The 13004-nt window shown below is 37.9% G+C and overlaps 1 protein-coding gene across 1 annotated transcript in view; it reads right to left on the bottom strand.

Moving 5' to 3' along the window:
- NOTCH2 (notch receptor 2) overlaps positions 1-13004 on the bottom strand; it is a 170228-nt gene that overhangs the window by 21875 nt on the left and 135349 nt on the right. Inside the window, exons 18-22 of the mRNA XM_054454415.2 lie at positions 7503-7731; positions 6530-6731; positions 3864-4017; positions 3294-3478; positions 1492-1624 (exon numbers count right to left, since the gene is read on the bottom strand). Coding sequence (XP_054310390.1) covers positions 1492-1624; positions 3294-3478; positions 3864-4017; positions 6530-6731; positions 7503-7731 — 903 coding nt within the window. The remainder of the gene's footprint in view (positions 1-1491; positions 1625-3293; positions 3479-3863; positions 4018-6529; positions 6732-7502; positions 7732-13004) is intronic.

The following is a 13004-nucleotide window of genomic DNA, read 5'->3' as shown; positions in this document are numbered from 1 at the left end:
TGTACTGTGGAGGCCTTGGAGGCCAGGTGTTTCAAACCACATACCTAAAACACAGAGAAAGGTAGCCCAACACATATTCGACTTTATTTGAGTGATAAAATCAGTGTTATATTAAGCTCTGAGATTTGAGGTTTAATTAGCTGCTATAGCTTGAAGTTTGACTGCACCAAACCACATGTTAAAATGTGACCTCCAGTGTTGGAGGTGGGGCCTAATGGGAGGTGTTTGGGTCCCTGGATCTTCTTCACTTTTCACCATGAGTGGAAACAGCCTGACGCTCACACCCGAGGCAGATGCTGGCACCGTGCTTCCTGTACAGCCTATAAAACTGTGAGCCAAATATACCTCTTTTGAAAAATAAATTACTTAGTCTCAGGTATTCTTTTATAGCAACATAAATGAACTACGATAACAGCTATCACCAGAATTGTAGCTTGTCCTAACCAGTACAGTTTCTCAAAGGAACAAACTAACAATGAATTGGAATTAATTTCTACTCAACCGTTGATTTCTAGAATAAAGAACAATTCTCCTTTTCGCAGGACAATTCTTCAAATACTTAAAGACTGTTTCTCCTTAGTTTTCTTCTTCCCATTAACCTCATTCCTTAATAATCAGCCTACTAGTAGGGTACTCTCCTATTTTAATTTAGTCAAACTCTGATATCTGGGAAGGCAAATTATCAAACTTTACTGACACAAAGCTCTAAGGCAATACAAATACTTCTCTGGCATTCTATTCTCTTTGACACTAACAAGAATGAATTTCTCACCAGTGTGGATAGCCTTTTACGTTTTTTTCACAGCCTTCTCAGAGTAGGCCCCATCATAACTACATCCCTTCTAACAAACAATACTCAAAGCTCTTTCCAAGGGATGGTTCAAAAGCAGTGTCAACGTCCACCGCAGAATGATGGCCATACCACTCAGTTCAAAAGCAGTGGCAATGCCCACAGAAGAATGATGGCCCCATCAGGGTTGCATCTCTCATCAGGCCTTACTGCATCCTAAGGTAGAACCTTACACCATCAGTATCCTCCCCTGAAGTTATGAAAATAGGCAGATATTTTCATTTCATTCATGCCCCCACCTTATAGAGGTAAGACTTGGCTAATTAAAAAAATACAAAAGCAGATAAATGTAAATTGTTTATTTTAGAGGCCATTAGTTGCTTTTCTGTGAAGCAACAAGAAATCTTACTGACCAGGCTAATTTTGTTAGGTTATGCTAATGTTGTATCCCTTCCATATTCTGTGTTTCATGGAATATCAAGATACCAAACAACCAGATAAACTGAGAACATAAACCACAACATCACAGCTAGCAAGAGATGGGAGAATAAAATGGCTTGAATTACTAGGATGCAGAACTAAATGCTTGGAATGAAGCTAGTCTTACTATCTTTAATTTTATAAAATCCCCTGAACACGAAGAATGGATTTATAACTTAGACAATGCCCTGGATGGAAAATGGATAAGGATGATTTCATACCCCGAGTGCCTGGTGGGCAGGAGCACTTGAAATGGTTCACAAGGTCAATACAGGTGCCTCCATTCTGGCAGGGCTGATTCTGGCACTCATCCACTTCATACTCACAGTTGACACCCTGATAGCCTGGGACACACTGCCATGAGGAAACAAAAAGGACAAGAAATATTGGACCATTACTGGAAACAGACCATGAGAGCTAGTGAGATCTGGAACATCTCTGTGACCGTCTCCCACCTCCCCACTTAGCTTTTGTATGTTTTCTCTGGAACCATCACACTCTCTGCTACTCATTCTATGCAGGGACAGAAAACCTGCAGCTTACTGGCATTTACCTATTCCTCTTCCAGTTGAAAAAGGCACTTTAAAGGGAAGGCAAGGACTGAATACAATGAAGGATATTTCAGATTTGACTTGTGTGCAAACCTTTTGTTCCTCCTGGGTACAGGTTTCCTCATCTTTAAAATACACATTCCTCTGTATGTGATGAGGACCCTATGACTCAGTCAAAAGGCATATGTGGATGGTAGCACAGACATGCAATTATTGATCTCCAGGTTTAGGAAACTGCATGTATGTGTGAGAAACTGGTTGAGATAGGCTTAGGGGTAGAGGCAGGTGGGGCTGGCTGGCTGGCTGTGGTGGCTGTAGGGGTTGGTAGGATTTCAGGGCTGACCAAGAAAAAAGATATGGCTGTGAGGTGGCTTTATTTAGACACTTTGACAGGTCTGCACGTGGGAGAAGTCCCAAATAGCATGAGACCTTCCAGAGGGGTAGGTGAGTAAGGGGAAGACAGCAAGTAAACTCTGGGAAAGAAGGATCAGAGAGGGAGTCTAGGTGATGTCACTCAGCAGCCAGTGGCAGGAATCTCTGGGTCAGAGAGCTCTAAAGGTCAGCATCAGTCTGGGGTATGTATGGCCCCAGGGTTTATCTTGTCCTACTTATACTATGGCTAGCAGATTTTGGCTGCAGTTTTACAGGCTATGCAAAGCAGGCAAGCTCTAAATAGCTAAAAATCTGCTTATTTGAGGGCTATGTTTAAAACAACTAGCTGTGTCAAAATTTGGGTTTGGCACCAGCAGGCTTTTGAGCTAATGAGTCCCAGCCTGCTGTGAAGAAATAAACAACCTAGGGGCCAAAATACAGAAGCTATCGTTGGCTCATTTATATAACAATAGAGAAGCAAAGCTTTTCTCAGTGTTGCTTGATGGTTTGAATTGGTATCAAATTAATGTCTCAGGCATTTGCTAATATCTTGCTTGCTCTAACCATTAGCAGCCCAGAGGTTAAAATAGTGACATGTACCTTGAAGACACATACTTTCTCAAATATATACATGTAACATTTAGCATGATGCTATGAGGAACAGGATGAGCGACATTTTTTTTTTTAGAGAAAATTGCTAGTTGACTGATTAATGACTAAATACAAAGGTGACAGGGGCCAAAGGGACACTCCACAAAGCAGTTTTTCCTATCTCAGCTGCTATTCAGGGAAGTGTGGACTGCTATGTTGGGTGGGCCTGTAAAATGCACTCTGGTAGTGACTCTTGGCTCTGAATCCTAAAAGCAAGCCTAAGCGGCTGGGATGGTTCCAGACGTCTATAAAAATATCATACTAGGGACATGTTAACTTATTGCATAGAGAGGCTGAAAGAAACAGTGGTAAACATTATGAAGGGGATTGGTAAAAATCTATAAACTACAAATATAAGATACAAGCAGCTAAATTCAATATATCAGTGCTCAAAACAGTTGTACAATCTCCTGGGAGGTCCATGACCTCTGCTTGCTCAGTGTCCTCACCTCGCATCTGTATCCACCAATGAAGTCACTGCATGTTGCCCCGTGCTGGCAGGGGTTGGACACACACTCATCAAGTTGCTCCTCACAGTAGCTCCCAGTATAGCCCAGGGGGCACTGACAGTAATGCGTGTTGCCAGCATTGATGCAGACACCTGAGTGCTGGCACAAGTGTTCAACAAGCACACCTGGGAAACCCAGTGAGGAAGAAATGTCATAGAAGAACATCCGACACATGGGGTCAATGAGCAAGTAAATCTAAACTGGCTGACACATCAAATCTCATTCTTAGCCAGTTCTTCACAACCCTCAGTACCAGATGCATATTAAAGATAAACCCTGAAAGTGGAATATACCTTAGTTTCATTTCAAATACATTATTCTCGGAACCTCTGAACCTATTCCTCCTCCTCTACCCTTACACCTTCTGTCTTAAGCCCTTTCCCCAGAGCCCTGCCCACCCACTACTATCTGCCCTCCCCTCTTATCCCACAAAAAATGATACCTGCTCTAAATGCCACTGGTCAGTCAATACTGCAGTGAATGACCTGAGCCCAAGGGAGCAAAGCTTACCTCTGCTGGAGGCTGCTATGTCACAAGAGACATTGGGCACGTCACAATAGGCACCAGCCCATCCAGATGGACATAGGCACTGGGACTCTGCTTTTTTCTGAACACAAGTACCTTTGTTTTTACATGGAGACCGACTGCAGAGGTTCACCAGAGTCTGAAACAGAGGCAGGGGTATACATACATCAAAATTCAAATACTAGAAAGGAAGAAAAGAAGTTATATTGTGTTACAAGAAATCAAAGAAAAGCAAACTGATTAAAAAGAAAAAGAGCCTTCATCTAGTAAAAGAGCCCTTAAACTAGATTCAGTGTTCTGAGGTACACCTAACCATTTTTACATACTGTTAAGTCTTCACTTAATGTCATCATTAGGTTCTTGGAAACTGTGACTTTAAGGACAACGATATATAACGAAACCAATTTTACCACAGTCTAATTGATATAAAAAAGAGTTAAGTTCCTCTACTTATTTCTGGTTAAAAAAAAATCACTAAACTTCAAATTAACACCCACTTCTAATATTAAACATTAAAATAAACTATACATTCATTTAAGAAATATTAATAAAAACAAGTAAGATAATTATTTATCCAATTTTTGGTGAATCCATAAGTAATAGCAGTCCTAGTGGTGGCAGGTCAAGTCAAGGAATAAATGTTTGCAAAGCAAAACTGTCAGCACCTCTTACCACCACACAGTTCAGAAAGCAACACTAACCAATATGGCAGGCTTGCTGGGTGGTTTTGTACCACATCGTTTATTGTTGTGCACTCATATGATTATCATAGGCTTTATGAGTTTTCATTTATATTCATTCTTTTTTTTTTTTGAGACGGAGTCTCACTCTGTTGCCCAGGCTGGAGTGCAGTGGCGCAATCTCCGCCTCCCAGGTTCACGCCATTCTCCTGCCTCAGCCTCCCGAGTAGCTGGGACTACAGGCGCCCGCCACCACGCCCGGCTAATTTTTTGTATTTTTAGTAGAGGTGGGGTTTCACCGTGTTAGCCAGGACGGTCTCGATCTCCTGACCTCGTGATCCACCTGCCTTGGCCTCCCAAAGTGCTGGGATTACAGGCGTGAGCCACCGTGCCCGGCCCCATTCATTTATTTTCTAACCCACTTACTCCAGTTCAGGTTCATGAGTGGCCAGAGCCTATTCTGGCATAATGGGACAATGCAGACATGTCCGCTTCACCCAACATACATGACTTTTGAGTTGTGGGAAGAAACTGGAGTCCCTGGAGAAAACCCACACAGACATGAGGAGAACATGCAAACCCCACACAGATAGCAGCTCTGGCCAAAAACAGATTTTTCCCCCACTCAATGTTATAACAAAATGACACTGAAGGAAACAAAGTTGTTTGAGGGCCTGCTGTAGTCTAATTCCTCTTAGGTCTTCTATTTAAAAAGTTCTTACCAAAAAAGTTTAAAAATTCAGGGAAACCCAACAGGTTAAGCTATTCCCAATGCTCTAGACATGATTTGCCTACATGTATGGCCACCCTGTAATGCTAGAAAGAAAGAGTTAAAGCTGTCAGACAGGTTCATACTTTCTGTGCTAATCCTGTGTGAGAAATCCACATGGGTCTTGACTAAATCTATCTTTGGTGAATATGGGTAAAAGGACTTAATGCCTGTTAACAAGCCTAAAACCGTTTAAGAGCTTATTTCTAAGGAAGGCAATCAGACTTATGAAAAATCTGAGGCAAAGAGTGCACAAGGACTGGTACCTTTCATCTTAATTCACACACTGAGTGGCTTGGCCCCTTGAGGAGAGGAAGGCCAAATTCACAATATAGACAGTTTGCTGGAGGAAGGGAGCAGTGCTTCACCAGCACTTCCAATCTACACTGTGAGAACAAATAGGAGCCCAACCAAAAATGCTCTCGTGATCCATGGAATCAGCAACAAGCTGCTTAATTTTGTGGAGGTGGGTGCTCGCATGTCTAATATAGCCTAAGCCTTATTTAAGTGCGCCCTGTAAGTCAAGTTTGGCCATTTATTCCTATGTTCTTTGGAGTTATTATTCTATCACTATTAAAGAGGTAGAGTAACATTAAATTAAACAGAGTGCTGTTTGGTATGCAACTTTGGAAAAGTTACTTTGCCCCTCTGGGGCTGTTTTGCCTTCCATGAAATCTAAGGTTCGATTAGTTGCCTATAAGGGCTCTTTCCATCCTAAAATTTAATGGAAGTGTGTATTTACATATTTGAACTTAAAAGATATGTAAATTGTTTGGTTTTGAGAATGTTACCACATTGCAAGATATAACAATTATCATTATTACCCCCCTTAGATGTTGCATCTGACCTTTAAAAGGTTATTTTGATTATTCTCTATTTTCTTCAGTTCTTTCTGTGCTTCCAATGTAAAAAACAAAAAAACAAAAAACAAAAAACAAAAATCTGTGTTTATTTCCCACATGTATTTTTCTGCAGTTCTTGGTTAGCCTCTTTTCAAGATCTTACGTTTGCGAATCTATATCATATTGCCAGCACCATTTTGGAATCTGCAAGTTATTAAGAAGTTACCTAGATTATCTCAGGAACATCCCTGAGATCCACAATTTTCTCTTTTAGAAGGAACTTATTCAGACTAGAAAGTGAACAGGTGTAATATTCAGCTGTTCTAGGGGAGCTGAGTGAATGGGAAGGAAGTTAATTACCTGACAGTTTTTCCCAGTGTAGCCCAGGGGGCAGCTGCAGCGGTAGGTACCCAGGCCATCAACACACGTTCCCTCATTCAGGCATGGATGAGAGCTGCATTCATTGATCTCGTGGAGGCAGAAGGATCCAGTGAAACCCACAGGGCACAAGCAAGAGAAGGAGTTAATCCCATCAACACATGTGCCACCATTAAAACAGGAGCTAAGAAGCAAACAGAGAGAGCAACATCAGCTATGTATCTGGTGCCTGTGACTTACTACTACAAAGTAAGATTTCTGGAATCTAAGATCATACAGAGGCAAATACCTCTGAGCAACCCATATCCCTTAAACTTTCTTACAAGCTAGATTGGGTGCCAGAAGCTCTGAGTGCCCACTTCCTTTCTATAATCACAGGTTTAGAAGTATTTAAAAGACTGAGCTTACTAAAGATACCTAGAGAAAATGAAGTTTTCTAGGTTTTACCCAGTTCTTCTGCAGTTTTCCCATGTATCACATTTCATTTTATCTCTAAGTCAATTTAATTTATTTGAAAAGTCCTCTTCACTATAGATTATTTATAAAAGACAAATAGAACAAACATGTTCATAATATTATAAAAAGAAATGAAACAAAACTCCCAGAAATTACTTAAAGACTAGTAACAATTCCAATCTCTGCAGAAAAACTGGAATTTTTGGATTTTTGAAATGAATGAGAAGCCAAGGGAAGAATAGAACAAAATTATAGCTCTTTCTGTTCCTAAGCAAGAAATAATAAACCATCCCTATAAACTTTGCAACCTCTGACCTTTAACTTTCTATTATATATGTTTATCAGGAACCAGTAACTGGGCAATAGGAGATGACTGTGGACTGGGATCCATATGGACACCTCATCCCTGCTCTACAACTCTAGCATTGTGCTCTGAAGTCTCCTTCCCTTTCTCCCTTTCTCTCGTAAGATGCTGATGCCCGAGTGACTGAATGCTCACCTCTCAGTGCACTCATTGATGTTGTTCTCACAGTGGACTCCATCAAATCCTGCCTGGCACTTGCAAGTGTAACTGTTGACGTAGTCAGAGCAGGTCCCTCCATTCTTACACGGTTCACTCAGACACTCATTCATGTCTGTCTGGCACTTATCTCCAGTGAAACCCAGAAGGCAGAGGCAGGAGAAAGCATTCACTCCATCCACACAGGAACCTCCATTCTGGCAAGGATCTAAGCCATTACAAAAGAATTAGACCTCTGAAGAGTAGCATCAATTTAATCTTAGATTCATAAAAGTGAATGACTTGAACTAAGTCATGCTGAGGGCAGCATAATTCTGACTTTTTCATTCAATTTTGCCAACTCCCTCATTTATGAAAATGAATTCAGTAATACTTGCTTGAAGTTTTTAACTTGTTTATTAATTGGAATAAACTTCATCTATGTCACCACCAACAGTTTTGTAAAATTAATAGTCATAAAACTTGCATTGGTCCCTCACATATTTGGAAATCAAATATGTGCCCCAATACACAGAATATCAATCAATATTTTCAAAAGGTATATGTGATTGTGGAGTGTGTGGGGGAGGACAAAATACACATATTCATGTTTTTCCAGGCATATTAACTATATAAATTAATCTTCTCTCTCCCTTTCACTTCCGTCTCCTCTCTCTTTTTCTCTCTCTCTTTTAGATTTCAGGAGCCTTATGAAACACAGTTTAAATAAAAATTGAAATATCACATAGCTTGATCTTGGAACACTTTATACTCATAGTAAGGAACCAACAAATTTTAAGCTACAGTCATGCCACAGCACTCTACAATTATATGCCATACAAATCAGAACAAGAAAAATAAGCTGTAGCTATGGCTCTTAAGGAACTTAAAAATATAATTGCAAAGACAGGTCATACATGTAAAATGAAAACTAAATACTAAACTAAAGGGTAATGTGACCCTTATTTTATTAGAGAAACGTTTAATATACTTTATTTATCTCTTGAACTAATTCCCTTATAAGACTCATCTGCAATCTCTATTAAAGCAATTGTAAAAATTGTTTCAGTTTTTCTTAACCACAGTACACAGCTACTATAATTTCCATAGCATCTTTCAGGAAACTCACCATCTATAATTTACTGAATTATTTTAAACTCATTGTAAATATTGTTGGTCCCACTTCATATGGAAAAATTTAAAAATACTCAATATTTTGAATGACATGTTACTTAATGTGAGAAAGGAATACAAACAGCTTGATCTCACTCCCTAAAGTTCTCCATCAATTGTGCCTTGGATACTTTTTCACTATTTGTAATATATCATTAAAATTATTTGTCCATATGTCTTTTTTTTTTTTTTTCAGATGAAGTCTCACTCTGTTGCCTGGGCTGGAGTGCAGTGGCACAATCTTGGCTCACTGCAACCTCCGCCTCCCGGGTTCAAGAGATTCTCGTGCATCAGCCTCCCGAGTAGCTGGAATTACAGGTGCCTGCCACCACACCTGGCTAATTTTTGTATTTTTAGTACAGACCGGGTTTCACCATGTTGGCCAGGCTGGTCTCGAACTGTGTCTGTATGTCTTTCTTCCCTAATAGACTATGAGCTTCATGAAAATAGAAACTAAAACTTATTTATTTTATCACTGCCAGCACCTAGCATGGTGGCCTCCATATGATAATCTGAAGTTATATAACCTGTAAATTAAGGTGCCATTATTAATGCACTGTGATAATCTCATTTGAAGTTAAATCACTATACAAGTAACTAAGGATTGGTCAGTACATACACGTAATAAAACTATTAAGGCTGGGGAAGAACCACCAGAAAGAAGTAGGCAGAATAATCCCTAGAGTTTTCACTGGGCTGAGAATAGCTCATGTTTATTCAATAAGAATGAAAAAAACCACGTGGCAGTAAGTAGAGTCCTGAGGGACCCCTGTCGTAGTAGTGAGCCATATTAGCCCTCAACTAAAGACTATTTTGGAACCAATTAACAAACCTTGAAGTAAGACTCTGAAGGATTGAACTATGTCCAAATAATTGAATATTTGAACAAAGCTCAAAAAAATTTTTTTAAAAAGATTTTTTTAAAAATTCAGCATGGAACAATGTAAAATGGATGTCTAGCATCCAGTAAAAAATTACCAGGCAGGCAAAGAAGCAGGAAATACAACTCAAAATGAGTAGAAAAAATATGAACAGAAACATACTCAGGAATTTCTCATATGGTAGAAAAGTAGGTAAGGACAATAAAATATGGTCAATTATTATCAACTAGAAAACAACGATACTCAATATATTCAAGAAGGAAATAAAAGCATGAACATGACAAAGAGGGAGGTAACGTTAAAAGAAAGACTTGAATTAAATTTCCACATACAAAAACATAATATCTGAGGGAAAAATATACTAAATGAGATTAACAGTAAACAAGAAACTATAGAGGAAACAATTAGTGAAAGTATAACAAGATAACTTCAAATAGTAAAATAATCCAAAATAAAACACTAAGTGGAAAAAACACTGAAAAATAAATAAATCAACCTTGCAGCCTAATAAATGCATAATGAATATTATAAAAGGGAGACGCAAAAACTTTTGAAAAAAATAATGGTTAAATATTTACCAAATAATGGTTAAATATTTTCCAGACTTGGACCCATAACCAAAAATATCAGTAAACTCCAAACAGAAGAAACATAAAGAACACTACACCAGGCTAGGCGTGGTGGCTCACGCCTGTAATCCCAGCACTTTGGGAGGTCCAGGCGGGTGGATTACGAGGTCAGGAGATCAAGACCACCCTGGCTAACACGGTGAAACCCCATCTCTACTAAAAATACAAAAAATTAGCTGGGCGTGGTGGCGGGCATCTGTAGTCCCAGCTACTCAAGAGGCTGAGGCAGGAGAATGGCGTTAACCCGGGAGGCGGAGCTTGCATTGAGCCAAGTTCAAGCCACTGCATTCCAGCCTGGGCGACAGAGTGAGACTCCGTCTAAAAAAAAAAAAAAAAAAAAAAGAACACCACACCAACGGGCATTATAATCAAGTTGGTAAAAATCAGTGGAAAGAGGATATCTTAAAAGCAGCCACAGGAGAGATAATTATATATAAAGGAACAGAAAAAAGAATTGTGGAATAACAGCAGATTTCTCCTCAGAAATAATGCAAGGTAGAAGATAATAGGATAGCTTTAAAGTGCTGAAAGAGAAAGTCAATTTAGAATTCTCTTCCCTGTGAAAATATCTTTGAAAACTAAAGCAAAATAAAAACCTTTCTGACACATAAAAACAGAAAGACTTCATCACCAGGAGACAAAGACTACACAAAATATTCAAGGAATTTTTTCAGACAGAAGGAAAATGATACCTGATGGAAACACAAATCTACATAAAAGAATAAAGACCAACAAGACTTGAAAATATGTGGGTAACTTAAAGACTTTTAAATTACTTTTCAAATATCTTGAAAAAAATTGACCTTTTAGTTATATATTTGGTGGGTTTAATGCTAATATACATTTTATAACAACAATAGAAGAGAGGCCAGGAGGAATGTAAATGTGAGTGTACAGCTCTTCTCCTCTATATAAAGTGGTACAATTGAAGGTACATTATAATAAGTTAAAGCTGCACACCAGTAATCCCTACCATAACTACTAAAAAATATGTAACCAATATGGTAGTGAATACAGATAAAGTTTTGAAATTTATGTATGTAGATAAAATGTAATCATAAAAATACTCAATTATTTCAAAAGATGTCAGAAAAAGGAAAATGGAAACAATAAACAGAAAGAACAAAGATAAAGCAAACAGCAAGATGGCATATTTTGAAGCCAGCCATATAAAAAACTACATTAAATTTAAACAGTCTAAATACCTGAATTAAAAGATAGATATTGTCATACTGGAGAAAAAAAGACAAGACCCAACATATGCTCTCTACAAGAAACCCATTTTAGAGAAACAGGCCAGAAGTAAAAGGATTTTTAAAAACACACTCTAATAATAAAATAAAGCTAGAGTAGCTATATCAATATCAGGCAAAGTAGACTTCAGAGAGAGAAATATGACAAGAGTTTAAAAAGGCCACTTCAAAATGATAAATGGGTCAATTCCTCAAAAGGACATAAGAACGCTAAATGTTTATGCACTTAAGATTAGAGTTTCAAAATTCATTAAGCCAAAACAAATAGAATTACTAGAGAAACAGATGAATATACAATGATAGTAGATTTCAATACTTTTGAATAAGAAGTAAACAGAAAGCCTCCTTATTATACTCTATGAATAATAAGTAGACAGAAAGTCATAGAGGACATAAAAGACCTGAATAACACTACCCTATCCAATTTTAATTAATAACATTTATAGAACACTGTATGTAAAAAATCTGCAAAACAGACATTCTTCCCTTTCAAAGAAAGAAGAGACAAATTACCAATAGTAGAAACAAGAGAAGGAAACCATCACAGATCTTATAGACTATTAAAGCACAGTAAGGAAATGTTATGAAACAAATTGATATTATGTCAACAAATTTGACAAAACAGATGAATTGGAGTAATTCTTTGAAAGACAGATATTACCAAAGCTCAATTAAAAACAGATAGCCCATATGGCACTATACGTATTAGGAAAACCAAACCTGTAGTTAAAAACTTTCCCAGAAAGAAGGTTCCATGTCTAGATATTTGGAAGAAAACACACCAGTTCTACACAAACTCTCCCAGAAAACAGAAAGAAACACTTCCTGATATGTTCTATGAGGACAGCATTGCCCTCCTGTCACAACCAGACAATGGTAGTCCAAGAAACCTGGAGAACAATATCCCTCATGAACACAGATATAGAAACCTTAACAACATTTTGGCAAATCAAATCCAATAATACATAAAAGGAATAACACATAATGACCAAGTGGAATACAGCCCATAAATTTAAGATTAGCTTAACATTTGCAAAATGTTAAATAAAGTTGATGACAATTTACTTACATTAAAAGACCAAAAAATAATATCACCATGTCAACAGATGTAGAGAAATCAATTGCACACCAAAAAATCAACATTCATTCATTATAAAAAATACAAAAAGACCCCTTAACAAACCAGAAGTACAAGGTCTCTCAATTTGATAAAGGGCCTTTATGAAAACCTATAGGTAACATCTTACTTAATGGTAAAAGACTACATACTTTTCCCCTAGGATCAAAAACAAGGTAAGGCTTCTCTCACCACTTCTATTCTGCATTTACTGAAGATCTTAGTACAATAATACTAAAATAAATAAAAGGCATACAGGGTTGAAAAGAAATAAAAGGCATAAGGGTTATTTATAGACAGCATGATTGTATCTGTAGAAAATCCTAAAAATCTAAACTATCTAGAGGCTAACCTATGAACCTACAACTAATAAGTTAATTTAGTACAGTAAGAAAACAAAATTAAACTTGACTTTTAAGTCACACAATATGTAAAAATTAACTCAAAAC

This window comes from Pongo pygmaeus, chromosome 1, assembly GCF_028885625.2.
Source record: "Pongo pygmaeus isolate AG05252 chromosome 1, NHGRI_mPonPyg2-v2.0_pri, whole genome shotgun sequence".
NCBI classification, from domain to species: Eukaryota; Metazoa; Chordata; class Mammalia; order Primates; family Hominidae; genus Pongo; species Pongo pygmaeus.
Note: the sequence above shows the minus strand (reverse complement) of the source record. Positions and strands in the feature narration are given on the sequence as shown.